Genomic DNA, 23,236 nt, shown 5'->3' with positions numbered 1-23,236 from the left:
TACAGCTCAGATTAAAGAATTTAAGGATCTGCTAAGATTTAGAAGTCTGCTGCTGATCTTCTGATGTCAGCAGTTCCATCAATCAGTAGAACACTTTTTGAAGGTGATGTGGATTTTACAGGAAAAAGTTCATAACTCACTTAGGAGAAATTGTTTGCATTTTTAAAAGTTCTCATTTTGAATTTTAAAACAGAGGTTCTAACTTCAACAATGAGCATGGAAACATCTTTCATAGGAAAAATATTAAAGCACTTTTAAAAAACATTCTTGATATCTCCAAGAAATCTCTCAAATACTCTACCGTGAGGCCTGCATAATGTCCTATGCTCTACTGAACCCTATGTCAAAGAACCTAAATGGTTCATAGCGTAGGTCTACGCAGGGATAAAAAACCTGTGGCTTGCCCAGGTCAGTTGACTCAGGATTGCAGGGCTTGGGCTCCAGGGCTGAAAAATCACGGTGCAGACATTCAGGCTTGAGCTGGAGCCCGAGATCTGAAATCCTGCGCGGGTGCAGGGTCTCAGAGCTCAGGTTCCAGCCTGATCTCAAATGCCTATACAGCAATTTTTAGTCCTGCAGCCTGAGCTCTGCAAGTCTGAGTCAGGTGACCCGGACCAGACATGGCCAGGCTGCAGGGCTTTTATCCCTGTATAGATATACCAACAGAGCCTTATAAGAGCCCCCTGCACTGGAGTTAATTTCACCTAATGGGCTTTGCCTGTTTCAGATGCACCCTTCTCATAGACTAAGCTGTCAGCAGAGAATATGATTTTGTCACAGTAAGATTATGTATAATTCATGGCACAGTCATGATAGAAGATTGGTAATTCCATGCTATGGTCACAGCAACCTTGTGGACCCTCCTGCCATGCAATATTCATTTGTTAGTTCACTCTGATGTAGTCCTCTTTGCATTGGGATTAGAACAAAGCCAATTAACTGTTAATCTCCGCTGGGGGGCTTGTGGGAGCCTGCCCTTGTCCCCATTTGTCCCCACTTCCACTCTGACCCCCACACCACAGACCTCTGGCCCCAGTTCAGAGCTCCTAAAAGGGGCAGGTCTGGGTCTTTGTAACCATCATGCCCCAAGTCCCCAGGGGTAACAGCTCTCGTTCTCTACCTTTTTTCTGTGTTGTAGGTCCCCCAGTCCTCAACACAGATACTCATCCTCCTCTACCCCCAGCTCACTGGATCCCCGACCCCCCAATCCCCGACTCCCTCAATCCCTGACCCCTCTTTCACCGCCAGCTCCCCTGATCCCCACCCCACTTTCCCATCTCTCTCCCCAGCCCATTGCTGGAGGAAGGTTGGTTGGAATGGGATGTGACAGGCTTGAGCTGATCTCCACCAACCAGCTGGCCAGTGCACCTCTCACTTCCCTCTGGGAATGAAGGGGTTTCTCCAGACTGGGGCTTTGGAGCCTGGCATCTGCCAGTGAAGTGCTGAGCCCAGCAGCAGACCCCAACGATAAGGTAGAGAGAGAGACAGCAAAGGGGATTGGCAGCAAGGAAGAGATGAGGGCAGGTAGAAGGCTGGTCGAGCTGGGGAAATCAGGGATCCAGTGAGCTGGGTGTCGGGAGGGAGTATGGATCAAGAGAGTCAGCCATGGAGTAAAGAAGGAAAGAAGGCAGAGAAAGGGAGCTGTCACCACAGGCATTCTCAGTGGTGGCAGATGACAGAACAAGGAGTAATGGTCTCAAGTTGCAATGGGGGATGTTTAGATTGGATATTAGGAAAAACTTGTTCACTAGGAGGGTGGTAAAGCACTGGAATGGGTTACCTAGGGAGGTGGTGGAATCTCCTTCCTTAGAGGTTTTTAAGGTCAGGCTTGACAAGCCCTGGCTGGGATGATTTAGTTGGGGATTGGTCCTACTTTGAGCAGGGGGTTGGACTAGATGACCTCCTGAGGTCCCTTCCAACCCTGATATTCTATGATTCTATGAGGAGGAAGGCAAAGACCCAGCCCTGTCCCTCCTAGGAGGTATGCACTAAGAAGAGGGGTTTGTGTGGGTAGTCAAAGTCAAAAGCTCTTTGCTTACTCTAAGAAAATGCTTAATTGATTCATGCAAATTTAAGAACATGCACAATACAGCCATTACAAATTTTTCACATTATAAAAGAACGATGTCATAATGGGTTCATCTTCACAGGGATAAAAAGCCTGCAACTGGCTCGGGTCAGATTACTCAGGCTGGTGGGGCTCAGACTCGGGGGCTGAAAAAAAATAGCTGTGTAGATGTTGGGGCTCAGGCTGTAGCCTGAGCTCTGGGACACTCACCCTGCTCAGGCTTGGGCATCTACACAGCAATTTTTTGCCCTGCAGCCCGAGCCTTGCAAGCCAGAGTCAGCTGACCTGGGCTAGCGACAGGTTTTTTACCTCTGTGTAGAAGTACCCAGTGTGGCTTGGCAAATAGTATTTATACTGGCTGTCAATCCAAATCTTCCAAAAAACATGCCAGCGTATGCTGATTATGATTGATCAAGATACTAAAAGCATATATGTGCTGCTTATTTCATAAGGTCATAGAGACCAGTGAAGAGATTCTCAGCAGACTCCCAGAGAGAATTTTTCTTATAGCTCCCAAATGGCAATCATCCTATGTCCATTCACAGACCTCCTGTATCTCGAGAGTTCTACATACAGCATGTATGTTATGATTCACTGAAGATGTCTGTTACACTGCAGTGAATCTAAAGCTAGTATACACTCTATTTGTATGTTCAATAACATTTCAGAAAGCTGTAACTTTGTATATTCTCATGAGATATTTCTTTGTCTTACTGACAGCTTAGCATTAAGGTTAAAATCATAGGGCCAGATTTTAAGATGGTGTAAATCAGCATAGTTCCACTGAGGTCAACAAAATTGTGTAATTTTATACGAGTGGAGAATCTGGCTCATAATGCTGCAAGTTGTCTTAGCAAAGCTCTGCAAGTTTATTAATACAAATAAAGCTTTGAGGGACTTGAGATATAAACAAAAAAATGGTGACAACATAGCATGATGCTTCTCAAGACTATGCACTAGCGCAGTGGTGCACGAACTGGGGGACGCACAAGAGGTACTCGGGAGGGGTGCAAAAAAACTGGGTCCCACAGGACCCGCTGCCATAATAGCAGAGGCAGGATAAAAACAGAATGGGTATTGCAGGGCGGGACGGGAGCAGGATTAAAAAAAATAGTCCTCCCGCCCCACAAACAACATGATCACCCCAGCCAGCAGCTACCACTCTCCAGCTGCCCAGCTCTGAAAGCAGCGCCACCACCTGAAGCAGCAAAAAAGTAAGCGGGGGGGGGGGGGACAAATTCCATGAATGATAAATGGGGGCATGATTGGAAAAGTTTGTGCACCACTGCACTAGAGCATTTTTAACTTCAAATTTTATCCTTACTCTCCACTGGCAACAAACCAAACCCTGTTTTCACGGGTGTATGCAAAGATACTGTTAATTGAATGTACTGCTGAACATAAAAAAAAATAGAATACACAACAGCTTTGGATTCATTCCAGCCTACAGACATTTAAAGTGGATCATATTGGTCTATAATTGTGTCAACATCCCTGGCATGCAACACTACCCCTGGTCTTTAGGCTCTTTCTATACTCGTATCTAGTGGCTTCTCCAAAACTTTCTGGCATGCCCCTCTTCCACCACTGCCGATTAGTGCCAATGCCTTTGCTAGAGCACTCAGTCTGGTACCTCAAACTCCCATCTGCCTCCTCTGAAGGCAGAAATGGATTTCCTTCCTCTGAGAGCACACAGCAGCATCTGTCACCCACTAGTAGTCCACAATTCCAATTTGCATAAACAAAAGAAGGCTTATTTAAATACAGAAAATAAAGGGGGGAAATCAAAGTAAATACAAGAGAAGCAGAACTAAACAAGACTCAACTAAAGCTTATGCAATTCTGAAACTTGTAGATGCCTTACTGCGTAAATGGGTTTTAATGTCTTACACTTCAATGTTCATTTGGTTCCATCCCTGCATCACAATCTCTAAAAGTATATAGTTCTTGCATCCTTTAAATGAGAGAGACCGTTAGTTTCTTGATTATGGGTCTATCTCTTGACAGCAAGAGTTTCATCAATTGTCAAGGTTACTGGGAAGGTTGTAGTGAGAGTCTTCAGATTTCCTTTATCCCCTTCAGTCTGATTTTAAACCTGGATATGCTATGGAAACTGAATTAGTCTCATTGGCTAACAACTGCCTAGCTATGTACAAAGGTCTGGTATCTTTATCAATTTCCCCTTAATGTGTCAGCATACACCAACAGTATAGGTGTGCTTAAAAAAATCTACATTTACCACACTGTAGTACTTTCAACTTTAGTAAATTTCTTAAACATGCATTTGGTAAAAACCCTGGGGGAAGAAGAGAGGCTGAATGGAAGCACTGTGTACTGACATTGGCATTCAGCCATGACAGTAACTTTCTGTGGCTCAGTAAAATCACCACATCAAAGTAGGCTTCCTGTTGGTCCACAGCAGCAAACCAATTATTCTGAGACAACATGGGGAGGACAGTCTATAGAGTGACCATTCGGAACCTCATGTACCCAATATATTTGTTGAGGTCGCAAAGACTGAGGATGGGTCTTATCCCTCCCTTGGATCTGGGTACCAGGAAGTATCGGGAGTAGAAACTGTGACCCTGATGTTCCTGCGGAACCTTCTCCACTACAGGTCTGTCATCTTACGCTGGGGTTACGTTCCACAGTCAGCGCGTAAAGCGAAAATCGCGTACAGTCAAAATTACATTGAGTGTAATGGCGGGCAGAATCGCCCACACTACAGAAACAGTATTTAAATTGTTATTTTTCTCTCTTTTTTTGTTTTTTTCTTGTTTTTGCCGACTGCGTAAAGCTGAAATCGCACATATTAAAATGTGCCTAAGATGCAACAGACCTGTATTCCCAAAGCCAGCAGAGAGCGGACCTGTTCATGAAGCAGTGTCTCGTGAGAGGGGTCCCTGAAGAGGGATGGGGAGGAAGGGTAAGGAGGAGGCCTGGAGAGGAACTGGATGGCATAACCTGATCTGATGGTGCTAAGGACCCAGCTGTCGGTAGTGATCGAGCCCCAAAGTGGGGGATGACGAGTGAGGTGCAACAACTGGAACAGTGCTCTGGACCAAGGAGTCAAACGGGCACTTGAAAGGCGTTGGGGGAGGGAACGTAGGCTGGCCAAACCCCAAGCCTGACTGCTTTCTCCTGTGGGACCTATCCCTCTTTCTGGGGTAGTCTCGTTGCGTCAAAGGAGGGAAAGGCTAGCCAAACGTGCTGTGATGGGCACTGCTGCTGCTGTTGGACACCACAGTGGCACCTCTCCACTGGCAGCATGTACACCTCCAAGGAAAGCAGAGTAGCCCTTGGGTCCTTGAAGGGGTTAAGCATCTTGTCAGTTTTGTCTGAGAACAGTGTATGGCCGTTGAAGGGCAAATCCTCAATGGCTTGCTGGACATCAAAGGCAATACCTGTATTCTGCAGCCAGGAATCCCTCTTAGTGGTGACCACAGAGGCCATCACCCTTGCTGAGGTGTCCGTGACATTGAGTGTGGACTTCAAGGACTTTGTAGCCACCGAGCAGCCCTCAGTGACAAACACTCAAAATTCCTCCCACGAGGCGTTGGTCAGCTGGTCTGCAAACCTTGACACAGCTGTGCAGTTAAAGTTATACATGGACAGCAAGGCTGGCTGGTTAGCAATTCACATTTGTAAGGAAGAGGAGGTATAAACCTTCCTGCCCATGGGGTCCAATCATTTGAAGTCCCTATCCTTATGGGTGGACTTAAACCTTCCCTAGCTCAGTTGCTCACTGCAGTTATGACTAGGGAATTTGGGGATGGATGGAAGTAAAACCCCTCAAATCCCTGCATGGGAACGAAAGAGAACTTTTCCAAGTTCTTAGCCACAGGCAGTACCAAAGCTGCCATGCTCCAGAGGGCCTTAGCCAGTTCAAGGCACGCACAGTTTATAGGGAGGGTGACTCTCCCAGAGGCAGTAGATGACTGCAAAATATCCATCAATTTGTGGGTGTTCTCTTGCAAGAACTCTGCTTTGGTACCAAGGGAAGCATCTACATGCCACAAAAAGTCTTGATATTCCTTAAAAGGATAAGCCAGTCAGCACAGAATTCTTCAGAGATGAAGATGAGGACCTTAACTGATTCAAAATCAGCTCCTGTTCCACGGCTGATAGACCCAGATAGGATGGCTCTGGAGGCTCCACAAGGAGAAGGACCACCGGTGCCTGGGCCTGCAGCAGATGGACGGTCACTACAACAGACTTGGCTGGCGATCTTGCTTTTGAGTGAGACCTCCATGATACAGACTAGGCATTGGCAGCCAGGAGGCACCAGGCCAGGGATCTCTGTCGCAATCATGAGATGTGTACCAATCCTGGTTCCCATAATGGTCCATCAATGGCCCTTGACACTGGTCAGGCGATGGAGAGCAGGAGGATGACCCTGATTCAGATGCAGAAAAGCCCTGGGATCCTGTAGACAGCAGTACCAGAGTATCTGATGGTACCAATGTCAAGGGCGGTGAAAGCTGCCACAGAAGCATTTGTGGTGCCGACTGCAGGGGTGCCAAGGAGGTTCCTGGTACCAAAGTCCGCTATACCGATCCCAGTACCAACCCCACTTCCACAACCTGTGGAAGAGAACAATGGGGTGCAGTGTCAACAGACCCAAGGGATCAGTGGCTCAGTCAGTCAAAAGGGCTATAGTTGATGCAGCCCAGGCAAAGTCCTGGGCCAAAGGAGAGACCAGAACCGAGAGGAGGAGGAGGTCTGTAGCTGCCTGGTATGGCACCAAAGTGGAAACAGTCAGTACCATCATCTCCCTCACTGGCACTGGACTCAACAGACACCTGGAGGCCAGAACCAGGGTTTCTGACATCCCTACTAGGTCCTGGGGAAGGGCTAGAGGTACCTGTACATGCTGAATGCCAGCAACAGCTCCATGCAGGCCCATGCTTTTCCTGGAGGAGGTGGAAGAGTCACTCTGAGACCTGGAGCAGTCTCAATTGGTTTTATGCAACCTTTTCCTCAGCACAGTCAAAGGGGAATGGCTCCTCCATTTCTTGGAGAGGCGTCTGCTTTGGAACATGAAGCAACAGTGCTCTCTGACCCCAAGGGCAATCTCCAACCTGATGAGTGCCTCAGTACTGAAGCAGGCCACATGGCCTGTTCAAACAGATGCTGCTTCAGGTGAAGATCTTGACTTGAGCCACTTGAGTCTGTTTCTTAAACAATCTGTAGATCATGCAATACTCCTTGACTTGGGCCTCACCAAGACAGAGCAAGCACTGTGAGTGGTGAATCACTCTCCCAGACGAAAAACAATGTTTAAACCCCCATGAGGGCACCACCGAGACCAACCAACTACCACAACACTAACTAACACTAAGGGTACTACTAATTAAGTATGAGAGAAAAAAAAATAAACTCGTTGAGAGGTTGAGACCAGACAGAGCTCTGGGGTCGGCACCGCCTCATGTAACCAGGGAAGGGGCTACAGCCAGAAGGCATGAACACCGTCCATCTAAGAGTACTGCTAGGCAAATTCCTCTGGCTCCTGTGTGCTGGGCATGCACACACCTAAGTGGAATACACAGCTGCATCTACTCGAAGAACTGTTTTTCAACAAACCTTCTCTTGGTACCAGGGCTGGCTCCAGACCCCAGTGCGCCAAGCGCGCGCGTGGGGCGGCATTTTAACGGGAGGGCGGAAGGCGGGTCCGGCAGACCTTCCGCAGTCATGCCAGTGGGAGGTCCAACGGAGCCACGGGACGACCGGACCTCCCGCAGGCATGACTGCGGCGGGTGCGCTGGTCCCGCGGCTCATGTGGACCTCCCGCAGGCATGACTGCGGCGGGTGCGCTGGTCCCGCGGCTCGTGTGGACCTCCCGCAGGCATGCCTGCGGAAGCTCCACCGTAGGCGCGGGACCAGCGGCACGTCTGCGGGAGGTCCCGCGGAGGCGCGAGACCGGCGCCCGGCAGCGCGAGCGGCGCGGCGCGCCACCCTGATTGGGGTGGCGGAATTCATAGAGCCGCCCCTGCTTGGTACTCTACTCTTGCAGTTGAGAGTTAGTTGTTTATGCTGTTTATTCCTAGATTTGATTTCGGAGTGGTCTGGCGGCAAGGCATTCACAATGAAGGCCCTCAACTCAAGAATCTGTTTCCTTGATTGGTTCAACAGAGCAGACATTTATTGAACTGGCACATTACACGATCTATCTAGTCATTTAGGATAAAATGTACCCCAGTGCATAAGGTCCTATTCATTACTTAAGCTCCACTGAAGTCCCGTGTTAAGAGTTTAAGTGGTGCACAGGGCCTTATGTGGGCCCTCTGCCCATGAGTGAATTTCACCTTCAGGCTCTTGCCCAAGAAGGTGGATTGATCTGTCTTTCTTCTTTGGCTTGGAGCATTGTCTTTTAATCAAAATTCTATCAAATTTAGTTATGTTTTTATGTGTGTGGTTGTAAGAAAAACATGTAGAGATTTTGACAAATCAATTTAAATACACTGAAAAATAAGTAAGTAAATGCTCTTGGACTGTCAAAAGCTACAAACACAGAAGCACACCGTAAGAAGATGTCGCTTGAGAATCCCGATTACAACCTTTCACTAAGGACAAGTTATTGTTCTTAGAGGACTTTTTTGTATTCACACTGGCACTAATGGTAGTAAGTATATTTGTGTTCCTACTGGGAGAGAGCAAAATTCTACTCTGAAGCGGACATGTCGTGCACCTTGTTGTTATATCTTTAACTGCATTCAAATGAACCGCACAAGGATCCTTTTGAAGTGGAAATCTGAGGTAAGTATGAACCTTTGTAGAGGACTGAGTCATTTAGAGATATTTCAGTGCACTTTATGTTTCTTTTTGAATGAGTTGCTCACAGCACTGGCAACACATTGAATCTTTGAGCTGTCAAGTTTCAAACAGCATTTGACACACTGAGCATTCTCTGTCAGGCAATCAAGATTGTCATTCATCTCAATATCTTTCACCTGCCACTTTCAACAGGCATTGTGATGATCAAAGAGAGCAGAAACATCACAATCAGTGCAGCTAAAGTCAATCTCTGAGTTTTTTATTTAAAAAGCAATATTCAAAAAAGTCATATTGTACCTGTGGATACACCCATATGGCTCCCACTGAAATCAAAGAGAACCACATGTGCACATCCGAGGGCAGAATTTGCCTCATCAGCTATCCCTTATATCTTTGGACAGGAAAATAAAATAAAATCACCATTTTCTTTGGAAGTGGGAGCCACTACAAACTCAACAAATACAAACAACTTCTCCCTTATCATCCTCCACTTGCTAAAAGCAATTTGATTTTTGAAGCCACAAATGGCAATTAGGTGTCCAACTCCCATGGACTTTCAATAGGAAATAGATGCTTAACTACCATTCATATCTTTGAAAATCTCCCTCATAACTGGAGTCAGAAAACTTTTCGAGGTGAAAAGCTGAACTGTTTATCTGCTAGAGACAGAGATTGGGCAATACCTGTTCCTAAGATTCTAGACGAGATTCTTGATGTGCTGCTGGATGAAACAGTACAACCCAACTGTCTGGATTTGCATATCTGAAAACTATCAGCTCTCCAGTACAGGAAATATTGCTGCTTTTTATTAACAGAATACTAATGTGAACCGTGTGTTGGTTACGTTAGAAAAGAAACTATTCAGCAGTAGAATTATACTGATTTATACTGATCCTGTGAGGTGCTGAGCACCCTCAAATCCCACTGAAACCAAAGGGAAGTGAAAACACTAAGGGCCAGATCCTCAAAGGTATTTAGGCTCCTAATTTCCAATCTGGGCCTAAGCACCTTGTAGCACCAAGCCCTTGCATTGTAGTTACTATGAAAAGAGAGAAACTTAAGATGTTTTCAGTAGCCATTCTAAAAATTGTGATCACTAGTGTCTCTTGATGTTCAGCCACATCCTTAAGTTTATCCTTAGATTTCATACTATGCAATTGTTGCTAAATTAAGTAGCTGTCTTGGATCAATAAATATTTCACCACAAAAGTTATTTTGAATCTAAAGCATTAGATCAGGGGTCCCCAAAGCGGTGCCTGTGGGTGCCATGGCGCCCGCCAGGGCGTCTAAGTGCGCCCGCGTACTGGCCGTCGGACGAGCATCCGCTGAAATGCCATCAACATTCGGCAGCATTTCGGCGGCGACGCCTCTGGATGACGCTGTTTGCCGCTGACAAATAGCATCATCCAGAGGCATTGCTGCCGAATTTCGGCAGCATTTCGGCGGACGACCTCTGTGGCTCGTCGTCTGGTGACGACGGTTGGGGATCACTGCATTAGATCAATTAAAATTTTAATTAATTTAAAAATCTTAATTGGAGAAGGAAAATTCTTTTCCAAAAAGTACTCAGAATGATAATCAGTTTAGCCTTGACAATTATTTTTAAAAATTGTTTATGCATTTTTATAAAAATTAAAAAATATTTATATTTGCAAAGAAATTCTCAGTTAAAACAAAACAAAAACCCACCATACACACAGACATATATACACACGCACACATTTACTTCAAGGCATTTTGTAAGAAAATACTAAAAAAAAAATTCCATATTAAAAAAAAAAAAAAAGGAAAAGAAAAAGAAAAAGAAAAAAGAAAAAACATTCAAGACTAAGGCCAAACATTCAAGACTAAGTTATATGATAGGTATTTACCTATCATATAACTTACAAAACAAAAACAAGAAAGAGAATATGTAAGCATATCATTAATATTACACTCAAACAAATAAATAAACTATTCTTGTTAAGCCTAAAGAAATGTAACATGTGACTATGTCCTTAACTCTGACCCAGAGGGAGATATGTACTGTTGTTATCTCAGTTTCAGCATTCTTTTTTATGGATACTGTTAAGTGGTAAATATTATCTGTTAATAATATTGTCAAACCAAAATGGAACCTGTTGACAAGTTACTCATAACTGCATAATTGCTGTTTCTTAGAAATAATGTTCATTGATTTATGGTAAACTTTTGTGTGTATGTTACCTGCATTTGGGGCTGATTAATTTGTACAGGGAAGGAGTATTGATTTGGAGTCCAAATCTACTTCCCTCCACCACTGTAAAACTGTAGGAGAGCTGAAGGCTTGACACTGTGCCTCACTGAAAAAGTAAAATCGTGAAGCTTAAGGTTGGACTCTTCCTACAGCACAAGTTTGGATACCTGTATTCTATACTGGAGCTGCACCCACCCACAGGTACTTACAAGAAACTGATATACCAAGTTTGCCAGCTAGTATTTCACCTGCATACCACACCGAAACCATCCCCCCCACATATTCAACACTTCAGAATAGTTGCAAGCCCAGAACTTTCCTTCTACAAACTGCCCTCAAACACCCTCTAAAGAGCTGGAATAGAGAAATGGTAACCATGAAGTTATTGCAATGGTCAACAATCTACAAAACAATTAAAGTTTTAGCTTACCGAAAAAACATGTAAAGAATATGTTATATGTACATATAGATATAGAAATGTCCTACAAGAATCTCACTAGTATGCAGTAGTAAAACTCACCCAAAGGCCCACTTAACCACGTAAGCTCTCTGTTAGCCTTGTGTTTAGGAGGATCACAGGCAGAGAAACTGCCAGGGAGCAAAGAGGATATGTTTAAACTGCATACTAAGCCTAGGCTCTGACTCAGGTTTACGCCGAAGCCCTGCTTCCACAAAGCAGTCTCACTCAGGTCAGCAAGCACTCAGGACCAGGTCCTACAACTTTGCTAGGGAGATGGGTCAGGGCCTGAATCATTCTGAGACTCAGGTCCAACCTCTTTCATTTTACAATGTGGACACCGTACAAGGTGCAGGCCTGAGCCAGAAGGCCTGTGTAGTGCAGAATGGACGTGTTAGCATGGCTGTGAGACCCAGGTCCAGCAACTGTAAGCCCAGATTTACAATGCAGAGTGGATGCTCTAGCCTGGGCTTGGGCAAGCCCAGATCCCACAGAGCTGGGTTTACAATTCAGTGTAGACATACCTGGAGAAGGGCTCAAATTTGCTGCACTTACATGACCCAAAAGCTCCTCAAATGGAAATGTGAAGGTGCAATGGCCACTATTTCAGCCCCATAGATTGGAATAACGGTGGCAGAGAGCCAACAGATTGGGCTGGGGGTGGATTCTATCCAATCCAACCCCTATGGAGTTCCCTGCACAAAATTTAACTACTCAGGCTTAGTATGATGCTGGGGCATGAATTTCACCCTAAATGATTACATTTAAGTATTCTTTTTCAGAGGAAACAAATCTACCTTTTGTTAATGAAAAGAAACATGAGGTATGTTTGTATGCATATATTTTTATAGGTGTGACTCCAGATGGCACAGAGCTATGATATTTACCCAAAAGGTTGCATGTAATATATCACTGGAAAACTAATAACTCAATGATCATTATCAGAGGAGTAGCCATGTTAGTCTGGATCTGTAAAAAGCGACAAAGAGTCCCATGGCACCTTATAAACTAACAGAAGTATTGGAGCATAAGCTTTCATGGGTGAATACCCACTTCGTCAGATGCAGGTGCCACAGAACTCTTTATCGCTTTTCAATTATCATTACAATTTTCTTGTGATATATGTATGTTTAACCCACAAAGAACTTTACAGGTGTGCTGGAAATATGTGATTAAAATGTGTTTAGATCAGGCGTGTCGGGGGAGTTGACAAATGGGTTTTCTCCAGACAAAGGAAAGAGGCCAACACCTCAAACCAGGTGTGGACAAATTCAAAAGGCTACTCTATTGTATTGGAGGTTGCAGGAAGAGATCATTTGCTTTGTCAAAAACCACCAGTGGGGAAGGAACCAGCTTGGAGTATACACCAGACAGCCTACCATCTACACCCAGCAGGGCAAAGGAACTTTATCTAAGGATATACTTCAAAGAATACATTTCAATGATTTACTAGACTATAAAGAGAGAGGAAGAAAAACCCTAAGTTATCCTTCACCTGAAGAGACAAAGGAACTAAGCACTCTGAGCTATATGAAAGGTCCTAGCGAGAATGCCTGGTCAACCAGGTTGGAAAAGAGACGTGGCGAGAAACACTTATTTGAACAAGTTTGTTATATCAGGTTTTAGTCTTAAAAGTGTATTTTCATTTTTGTATGCTTGTAATCCTTTCTAGCTTTATTCCTGATACTTGGTATCACTTAAACTTTTTTTTACTTTTACTATAAACCAATTTCATGCTTTGATTCAAATAGAGTGATTACCTTAACCCAAAAAAAGCAGCAAAGAGTCCTGTGGCACCTTATAGACTAACAGACGTTTTGGAGCATGAGCTTTCGTGGAGTTAAACTAATAAGCAGCTGGGTACTGTCTCTTTAAGGAGCAGTGAACTTAATACCTTCTGTGAATGTTTAGCAAGAGGGTTGGGCACTACAGGTCAGACGTTTTGGGAAAATTCAGGACTGGGGAGGCATTGGGGTCACCCTGCAGAAAGTAATTGGGTGGTGGAAGCCAAGGTGTGACCTGTATGCTTGTTTGCTGGGGTCTGGACTGTGAGCCACAGCAGCTTAGCATTTAAGATCCCAGAGATGCAGGACAGGTGGTGACACAACCCCTTACTGTTCTAGTTACAATAGGGAAACAAACTTTTCCACAAAATAGCAGGTGATCACTACAGCTTCATCTCTTTTTAGAGGCATTATTAGCAACTCAGTCTGCATGTTCTTCCCCAGTTTGTATAGAGTTATGGTTAGTGCCAACCTATCAAGTAGCTAAGTGACAGGTGAAATTATCCTAGGAGCAGACACTGAAGAATATTTGAAAGAAAACGCTTGCTTGCCCAGCTAGTACAACCTACCATTTTACTGTGGTTGATGTGTGATACAGAGGTTCTCTGAATTTCCTTTTTGGCAGCTTCCTGAAGATCAGAGGCTTGTTGGATGTAGGTTAATCCTGCCAGAATCTCATCTTCCAAAAGTGTCACATCATCATAAGAAACAGGCCAACCCAGATTTTCTAAGGCCTGTAGCAAAGCTTCCTTGTGTTCCATATACGAGACTGGCTCCTCCTGCTCAAATCTTTAAAAAAATTAGAACAGTTTACAATTATACGTAGTAATGTTTTTTATTTTCAAGACACTTTACAAATGTTAAGTAATTAAGCAGCACACTGCCCCCGTGAAGTAAATAAGTGCTAACTTCACTGCTCTTAGGGCTGTTCTACATACGGTTTTTGTACCATTCTAACTATATCAGTTTAAAACCCGATCTGATTTAAGTGCTACAAACCCCCAGTGTAGACGCAGTCATACCAGTGTAAAGGTGCTCATAATCTGTATAGCTTATCCCCTCACAAACCAATCCTTGGAGTGCTACTCACTGGTCAAGTAGAGAAGGGTTTATGCTGATGCCAAAGATGATGATGTCCCAATCCTCCCAAACCCTTGCCATTCACACTGAGCATAGATTAACACTGTTAAGGGAAAATGCTTATTCTCTTTTACAAAAATGAACAGCAAGGGGGAGAAGAAATCCTCTCACTTTGTAACCTAGTGGGTGGCAAACCAAAACCTGAAGCTTACATGTTACCGTGTCACACATAAATTTTTTTACCAGTAAGGTGTAGACAAGAAATACTTGAAAGTAAAATAAACTGGCCATGACAAGAGCAGCCAAAAAAGTGTGTTAAATATTTATAGCCTGATCCTCAAAGGTGCTGGGCACCACAGCTCCCATTCCATTAATAAATGTTTCAAAAATTAAATTATTAAGACAAGAAGAAGGTGAAAACTTACTTGTCTCTTTCCTCTTGAGATAGTGCTCTCCAAATAATTAGATTTAGGCGCCTATTAAATAAAAGAAAACAATTCCTGAGAGAATGCGATCAGTGTGTGGCTGATTATCATAATATCAATGAATAAACCAGAACACGCAGTTCTAAAGATATCTACCATGATTTGTATTCTGAAAGCACAAACTGTGTTCTTATCATTCAACTATGAATTTATCATCTGCAAAAGGATATAGGAAAACAGCATCTTCCATCTGGTAGCAACATGATTATTTCAGGGTCACTGAGAGATTAGTGGCAATCACTAATGTTTCCTGCTGGAATTTCAGTGGAGCGTTCAGTCCAGCACCCAGTAATCTAAACTGAGCAATAGTGCCGATTTAATGTCAGCCAAGAGCTGCCCCCGACAAGTTAACAGCTTCAGCATGAAGGCACTTGAGAAGCAACGTTAATGATTTTTTTCCCCACTTAAAAATCAAATGCAATCTCACCATTTAAATTTCTACTTCATTCCACTCTGCTCATTAAGGAAAGCTGTTGTGGTGAAAACAGAACTGCCTACCCAAAAGCATTCAAGTTCTGTCATTTTAAAAACACTACAGGTTTTTTTCCTTTGTTGCAGATTATTTGTCTTTTTTTATTTTAAGGCATAGATTACAAATTTCTACTAGCCAATTTAAATTTACAATTGTATCCCTAAATGTCAACATCCCAAAAATTAAGCCATCACATAACTATCTCTCTTATTTCACAATACAGAAGCAAATCTCTGGGAGTCCTAGCTGCCATCATACAGAAAAGTGAACTCTGCTACATTATTGTTTACAAATGTCTGAGCTGGCATCAGTTCATTTCAGAGACGACTCAGACCTTTCCAAACATTTGTCTTTTTCCAGTCTTGGTGAATTAACTATTGCACTTACAAAAATCCCCAACAGTCTATACAAAATTAGATTCTGAACATGGATTTCCGATTGATTCAGTTCATCTGCCAAGGAAAACAAGCACCAGCTACTTCAGAATGTAAATTACTAGTATATTCATATTCTGCATTCTTAGCATGCTCAGCTGTCTATTTCACACTTCTAAATTCTGCACATTCATAACTAGCTCATTTGTAAATGTCTGTAACTATTCAAGATCACACACTCTTTGTAGATCCCAGCTTTTTTCTCCTTTGCTGAAGGATATTTCTCTGTGGGAACATGAAATTATTGCCACCACTTTCCCCCTCTCTTAATGTTATGCTATTAATCAATCTAGGTATGGTGAGGTTATTGTCATGGTTTCTTCTATTCTTGAAACTGGCATGTACTACCATATTGTCTAATTTATAGATGTCAAAATAAATTTGCGACTATTCACTAAGCTGAACCCTCGCAAACCTTACAAATTCAATTATCAGAAATGTAATACAGTATTCATAGCACAAAAGACATGGTTAAATTGATGTTTCAGATGGAAATGTGGAGTTATAATTTGTCACTTACATCCACTATAGGTTGAAACTTGGCATCCACATATTTAGGCAAGGAATGATTTCACCTTTCACACGTACCCCACCTCCATCCTCAATAACATTTGCTGAAACTGTTAAAATCTTTATTGCAGCCTTGCAACTGCAATGCTATAGTTTAATTATACCAGTGTTTCTATTTTATAATCTTAGTTTCAAGGATTTATAGTTTGAGAATTTGGGATTTTAGAAAACTGCTTTTATTAAAAATTGTTACATACAGTAGAACCTCTGAGTTACAAACACCTTGGGAATGGAGGTTGTTCATAACTCTGAAATCTTTGTAACTCTAGTAACTTTAAACAAAACATTATGGTTGTTCTTTCAAAAGTTTACAGCTGAATATTGACTTAATACAGCTTTGAAACTTTACTATGCTGCTTTCTCTTTATTTTTTTTTCTTTTTTAGTACCTTACGTTTAACACAGTATGGTACTCTATTTGCTTTTGGGGGGGGGGTAGGGGAGGGAAGGATAATCTCATCTGCCCGATTGCATACTTCCAGTTCCAAATGAGATATGTGGTTGCTCAGTTCATAACTCTGGTGTTTGTAACTCTAATGTTCTACTGTATATGCCTTTTCCATGGTGAACGCCATGGTGCAAAATTCCATAAGCAATTTTTTTTTGTCTCACAAACTAAGAAGAAACAATATTTTTGGTTTTGAATAATTTTTCACTCACTTCTAAAGGAAAAACAGCTAAAATGTTCATTTTGAAATTTTCATTAGTATTAATGCTCATAACAACTAATGCCTTCAAGCAGTTTTATTTTTTACACATATTTGTAAAAATATTGGGCCCGGTCCTGCAAGCCCTTATTGATGCTAGTAAACCTGACTCACTTAAGTCAATGGAACTAGCATCAGTAAAGACCACTCATGTCAGTAAGTTTCAGAGAGATCAGGCATAATACTTTAACAGTCAAACCTGTGCTCTAGCTCTTCAGTAAAACACTCATAACATTTTATCAGAAGTCATTTTTCTCCCAACTCTACTGAAGTCAACCAGGATTATTTTTCAACACATTCCACAGTAGTGAACAAGATGGAAATAGTTATCAAAACCTCACCATTAAAATCAAGGACAAAATTCCCATTGACTTCAAAGAACATTGGATCAGGCCCCTAGAACTATTAACATTCAATCTAGTGAGCGCAAAATAAAAACAAATATATCTTAATTGATTTCCATAAATATTATACAAAATAAAGAGTTTCCAAATCAGTTTTTACTTTAAGACCGTGAAAGACAGGGCAGGTCTACACTACACCAATGTAGCTCATCTGGTGAAGACGCTTTAAGCCAATGGAAGAGAGCTCTCCTGTCGGCTTAATAACTCCACCTCCCTGAGAGGGAGTAGCTATATTGACAGGAGAAGGTCTCCCGCCGACATAGCACTGGGGTGTTAAGATTGGTGTAACTATGTCGCTCAAGAGTGTGGATTTTTCACACCCCTATGAAATCCGACGAAGTGGGTATTCACCCACGAAAGCTCATGCTCCAAAACGTCTGTTAGTCTATAAGGTGCCACAGGACACTCTGCTGCTTTTACAGATCCAGACTAACATGGCTACCCCTCTGATACTGTGTGATGTAGTTATACCAGAGTAAGTATGTAGTGTGGATCAAGACACAGACTTGGCAACAAAGACTGGGAATGGAAAGGGGATTTGTTCGTTGTTTCACAAAGGATGGAATCAGTCACTGAGATCTGTGAAGGAGAGTAAGACCTTGCCTACACTACAGTTTTGTTGATAAAAGTTATGTTGACAATTAAAAAGCGCTATAATAAAAATCGGTATTGCATATTCACACTCACTCCCTCTGTTGGCAGAGCATGTCCACACTTGGGGCACTACCATCGACAGTGTGAGCAGTGCACTGTGGGTACCTATCCCACAGTGCAGCTCGACACCTTCTGCCGTTAGGTCTTGTGGGAAGGTGGAGCAGATCGCAGCACATTTTGGGACCAAGCTCAGTGTCCCATGATGCATTGTTTTCCATCCCAGCATTCCATTGGCTTCCAGCTTTCTTTTGTGGCATTTTTCTACGGCCCTTGTTTGCTGTGCATCCTGGCATCTTTGAATGAAGGGATGGATCCTGCTCTGTTCTCCTATGCTTGGATAACTGTCATTAACACATCGCAGAGGGCAGTATTGTTAATCATGAAGTTCCTAATTGAACAAGACTCCCAGTTGCCTGACATAGTGTGTGATATGGATAGGAGGATCTTTAGATTTCTTTTGGCATTCACAGAACAGCTGCACACGGTGCACCGTTGCTTTTGGTCTTGGGAGAGAACCGCTGAATAGAGGGATCACATTGTCAGGCAGGTCTGGGATGATGAGCCGGGGCTACAGAACTTTCAGATGCAGAAAGCCACCTTCCTGGAACTGTGTGCGGAGCTCGCCCCATCACTGCAGTGCAAGGATACCAGAATGAGAGCTGCCCTATTGGTAGAGAAGCGGGTGTCAATTGCAGTGTGGAAGCTTGTGACTCCAGACTGCTATTGATGGGTCACCAATCAGTTTGGAGTTGGGAAGTCAACCACTGGGGCTGCATTAATGCAAGTGTGCAGGGCAATTAATTGCATCCTGCTACGAAGAAGCGTGACTCTGGGAAATGTGCGTGAAATAGTGGATGGCTTTGCAGAAATGGATTTCCCCTAACTGGAGGGGTGATAGATGGCATACATATTCCAATTCTGGCACCTGACCACCTTGTGACGGAGTACATAAATAGGAAATGATACTTATCCATCGTGTTGCAGGCGCTCGTGGATCACCATTGGTATTTCACTAACTTCAATGTGCGGTGGTCCGGGAAAGTGTATGACACACACATCTTCAGGAACACCAGCCTGTACAGAAAGCTGCAAGCAGGGACTTTCTTTCTAGACCAGAAGATTACAGTGGGGGATGTTTAAATGCCCATATTGATCCTGGGAGACCCAGCATGCCCCTTAAAACCATGGCTCATGAAACCTTACACAGGAAACCTGGATAACAGTAAGGAGTGGTTCAACAACAGGCTGAGTAGATGCCAGATGACTGCAGAATGTGCCTTTGGCAGATTAAAGGTGCGATGGCGATGCCTTTATGGCAGGTTAGACTTCAGTGAGGGTATTACACCCATGGTCATAGCCGCATGTTATACGTTGCATAATATTTGTGTAGCTAAAGGTGAAAGGTTTGCTCAGGGGTGGAGTGATGAGGCAGACCGCCTCACTGCTGATTTTGAGCAGCCAGATACCAGGGTTATCAGAGGGGCCTATTTGAATCAGGGAGGCTTTGAGGCAACACTTCAAAAATGAGAACCAAATGTACATCTCTGTGATTGGTACTGAAATGTTACATTACATCTAGTTTTCATAGGAAGCGATTGTGAAATTTGGGCCTTAAATTCCAGTAAGCAAATGATTAAACTGCCTGTGTATGGCTTGGTAGTGCCTGCTATCTCAATTTGTAGGACACAAATAAAGATTAGTTATTGTTCAAAAATTTGCTTTTATTTCAGAAAAAAACAACACACACACAAACGCACAAAGATGCTTGGTGGGAAAGGGGGAACCAGGGAAGGGCAGACTTTCAGAACTGTGTGTAGGTCCAGCTGTCATTTTGAAAGTTGTCCAAGAGGGTGAAGTGAATGGGAAACTGAGAACTTCTGGAAAGCAGAAAGGAACATGTGGATGAAGTTTGGGGGGGCATGGAGAAAAGAGTTCTGAATGTGCTGCAGAGGGCGGGCACACATCTGCTCAATCTGAGGCATTATTAAGGACTTCAGCATCTGCATTTGCTCTTCCATGACTTTATCCATCTGCTCAGTAGTGTCCTTAACAAACTCCTAATTTTCTTTTCTGTCCTGCCTTTCAGCTTCCCTCCACTCCCTGCATTCCCTTTTCTCTACATTGGAGAACTGCAGTACCTCTCGGAACATGTCTTCTTTGTTCCGTCTTGGGCGCTTTCTTGTCTGGCAAAGATGCTCTGCCGGTGTGTGTGGGGTGTCCCTCAAGGCCACATCTGCAGAAGCACAACAATGCACAGAAATGTGATTGTTAAGTTCACGCACAACATTGAAACATTTCAGTAAAATACATCTCTGGTAACATAACAATCACTTTCCCACTGACCCTTGGTGAACATCCCAAGCATGGTGAGTGTTGGCTGGAAGCGGGGGGTGCTCTACATGGGGAAAAGAGTGCTCTGGAAGGGTTGCAGTGCAGCCAACTGGGGGAAAAAATTCTAAATTCTACCACACTTTTCCACAGGTATGGGGTCATTGTAGCAGATATCTCACTGCTGAGAGTAAGCAGGGAAGTGAGGGCATATCTACTACACACTTGTGGATTCTGCCCTGATCCCTATGCTGCTCGTCTATGTGCTGCTTTGGTCCCTGCACAAGTGATTGCCGAATGGTGCGGGAAAGTTTCCTACCATTGGGGAAGGAACAAATCTGCTCTGCCAAGGAACCTTTAGCAGAGGATTGCCGAGTACCTCCAGGAAAGATTCCTAGAGATCTCTCCGGAGGATTCCCGTGAGATCTCCGCATGCATCAACACACTGTTCCACCATATTGATTAGCTGCACAGAGAAATGTCCAGCTCACAGAAACACAGCCAGCCTTGTACATTTCTATACCCTGAACCCACCTCTGCACTACACAAACCACAGCCACTTACCAGATGTCTCATCTCCTGCTTCTTGCTCACTGGAGAGCAACTGCTTAAACTGGCTAGAAACCTCTGGAGTGATAAACAGTTCCTGGCTGCCTGCCCCACCAGACGACCCCGCCCGGAGCTTCTCATCATCTTCTAACGCCACCTCTTCATCAATAACTTCATCCTCTGGGTTAGGTCCTCTTTCTGCTGCCTCCAGGCCCGCCAAAGTATTCATGGGGCTCTTGGCAGAGGAGGTGGGGTCACCGCCAAGGATAGTATCCAGATCCTTACAGAACTGGCAGGTCTTGGGTGCAGCACCAGAGCAATGTTTTGCCTCCCTCCCCTTATGGTACACCTGCCTCAGCTCCTTTATCTTCGCTCTGCATTGCACCGTGTCCCAGTCATAGCCCTTTTCACAAAAGCCTCAAGAAATCTGCCCACAGATATCAAAATTCCTACAGCTGAAGTACAGCTGGGACTGCACAGCCTCCTCTCCCCAAATACTGAGCAGATCCAGCAGCTCCGCAGTGGTCCAGCCAGGAGAGCGTTTGCTGCATGAAGCCGCCATGGTCACCTGGTAAGATGCAATAAGACACCTCCACGCCGAGCAAACAGGATATGGAATTTCAAAAATTCCCAGGGCTTTAAAGGGGGTGAGGCAGATGTTTTTTACTTGGCTGCAGGACAGTGGACTTCAAACTGCTTAGCACAGCAGTCAGGATGGGCGTTGTGGACACCTCCCGGAGGCCAATTAAAGCAATAAAATCAAGCGTGGGTGTCTACACTGCCACTTTATCGACAAAAAATTTGCTCAAAAAGCCTTATGCCTCTCGTCGGGGTGGTGTTATTTTATTGCCAAAGAAGGGCATTTTTACTGCCAAGAGTGACATCGTCGTGTGTGTGCATCCATTGTTTTGTTGATAAAAGCTGCCTTTTGTTAACAAAACTCTGTAGCATAGACAAGGCCTAAAACTTGGGAAGCCAACTCAACAATTAGTCAAGAAAGGAAGACTCAGATGTCATACATTTATTAGTTATTAAATCTGTACATTTTATCAGAATAAAATTTGACTAGACATCTAGTTTATTAAAGTTTTATGTCCATAAAATCCTGTTAAGATTACTAATCATCACACAATTTTCAAAAACCACAAACTTAAAAGCCAAGACATAAATAGTTAAGATTTATAAAATCCTTCCAGTGTCTACTTCCTATCTGATCCTGCAAACAATAAGCACAACACAACTCTTCTGGAAAAAAAAACCACATAAAAATAAGGGTCAATATCTTACAACACAGGTGCCTAAAGTTATGCTCCTAAACTCATAGTTAGCCTAAATAAGTAGTCTGATTTTCAAAAGTGCCAAGCGGTCAACAGCAAAACTCAGGACAATTATTTAGGCACCTAAATATGGATCTAGGAGCTTAATGTTAGGCACCTGTTGTTTATTTCCTTGACTATATTTGTATTATGTCTCTATTTCTGAAAAGGTTTTGTTTTACATTTAACATTTTGAGATTACAGTTGAGATTAAAATGAATTTTTGTTACGTAAAAAGAATAATGTGTGTATTATGTGTGCAATGTAATATTTATGGTGTCCCTGACTACTCATTTACTTTTAATGCCACACTTTTGAAAAGAAGAAAACATTTCTCTGATAGGATATATTTTTAGACAATGGTGGCTGTTTGAAAATGCTCAAATGTACAGAATGTTAAAATACATCTTTGAGGAGATGGATTAGTGAGCAAAGAACAGGTACGGCAGTCAGAGATGTAAAATGAACCCAATTCATCATATGAAAAAACGGAGTTAGTCTGTCAGCATGGAGAAAATCTGAAGAGCAGACTTACCTTTCATAGGATTTAATTGCTTGTTCCAGTTTCTCTTTATAGGCATCAAGATTCACTGCCTGAGGATTAATTAGTGTGATCCGATTCTTGTCATTGCTAACATGGGCCAGGGTTAACACCTACAACACAAAAAAAGGGAAAGACTTCATTTATTGTGTTCTTCTTTATCTACCAGAATACTGGAATACTCCAACCTTACCTACACAAGGCAAATCTCAAAGGAAAAAAAAGAAAAAGCAAGCACTTGATGTGAGTGATCAAGTGTTTGGAGACCCATCAGACTGATTTCGATCAAAGGTAATGAGGTTGAAACATAACATTTGTTTCTGAATTAAGACATCATTTTATTGTACTACATGTACACAAGCCTTGTAGCTACTGTGACCCCTTTAAATAAAATGTTGG

General features: G+C 43.2%; 1 protein-coding gene across 1 annotated transcript in view; it reads right to left on the bottom strand.

Moving 5' to 3' along the window:
- Nucleotides 1-23,236, bottom strand: part of VWA3B (von Willebrand factor A domain containing 3B) — a 129,528-nt gene that overhangs the window by 39,789 nt on the left and 66,503 nt on the right. The window contains exons 21-23 of the mRNA XM_039520285.1: nucleotides 22,832-22,950; nucleotides 14,804-14,854; nucleotides 13,868-14,087 (exon numbers count right to left, since the gene is read on the bottom strand). Coding sequence (XP_039376219.1) covers nucleotides 13,868-14,087; nucleotides 14,804-14,854; nucleotides 22,832-22,950 — 390 coding nt within the window. The remainder of the gene's footprint in view (nucleotides 1-13,867; nucleotides 14,088-14,803; nucleotides 14,855-22,831; nucleotides 22,951-23,236) is intronic.

Source organism: Mauremys reevesii, linkage group 1, assembly GCF_016161935.1.
Source record: "Mauremys reevesii isolate NIE-2019 linkage group 1, ASM1616193v1, whole genome shotgun sequence".
NCBI lineage: Eukaryota > Metazoa > Chordata > Testudines > Geoemydidae > Mauremys > Mauremys reevesii.
This window is presented reverse-complemented; position numbering and strand designations above follow the sequence as displayed.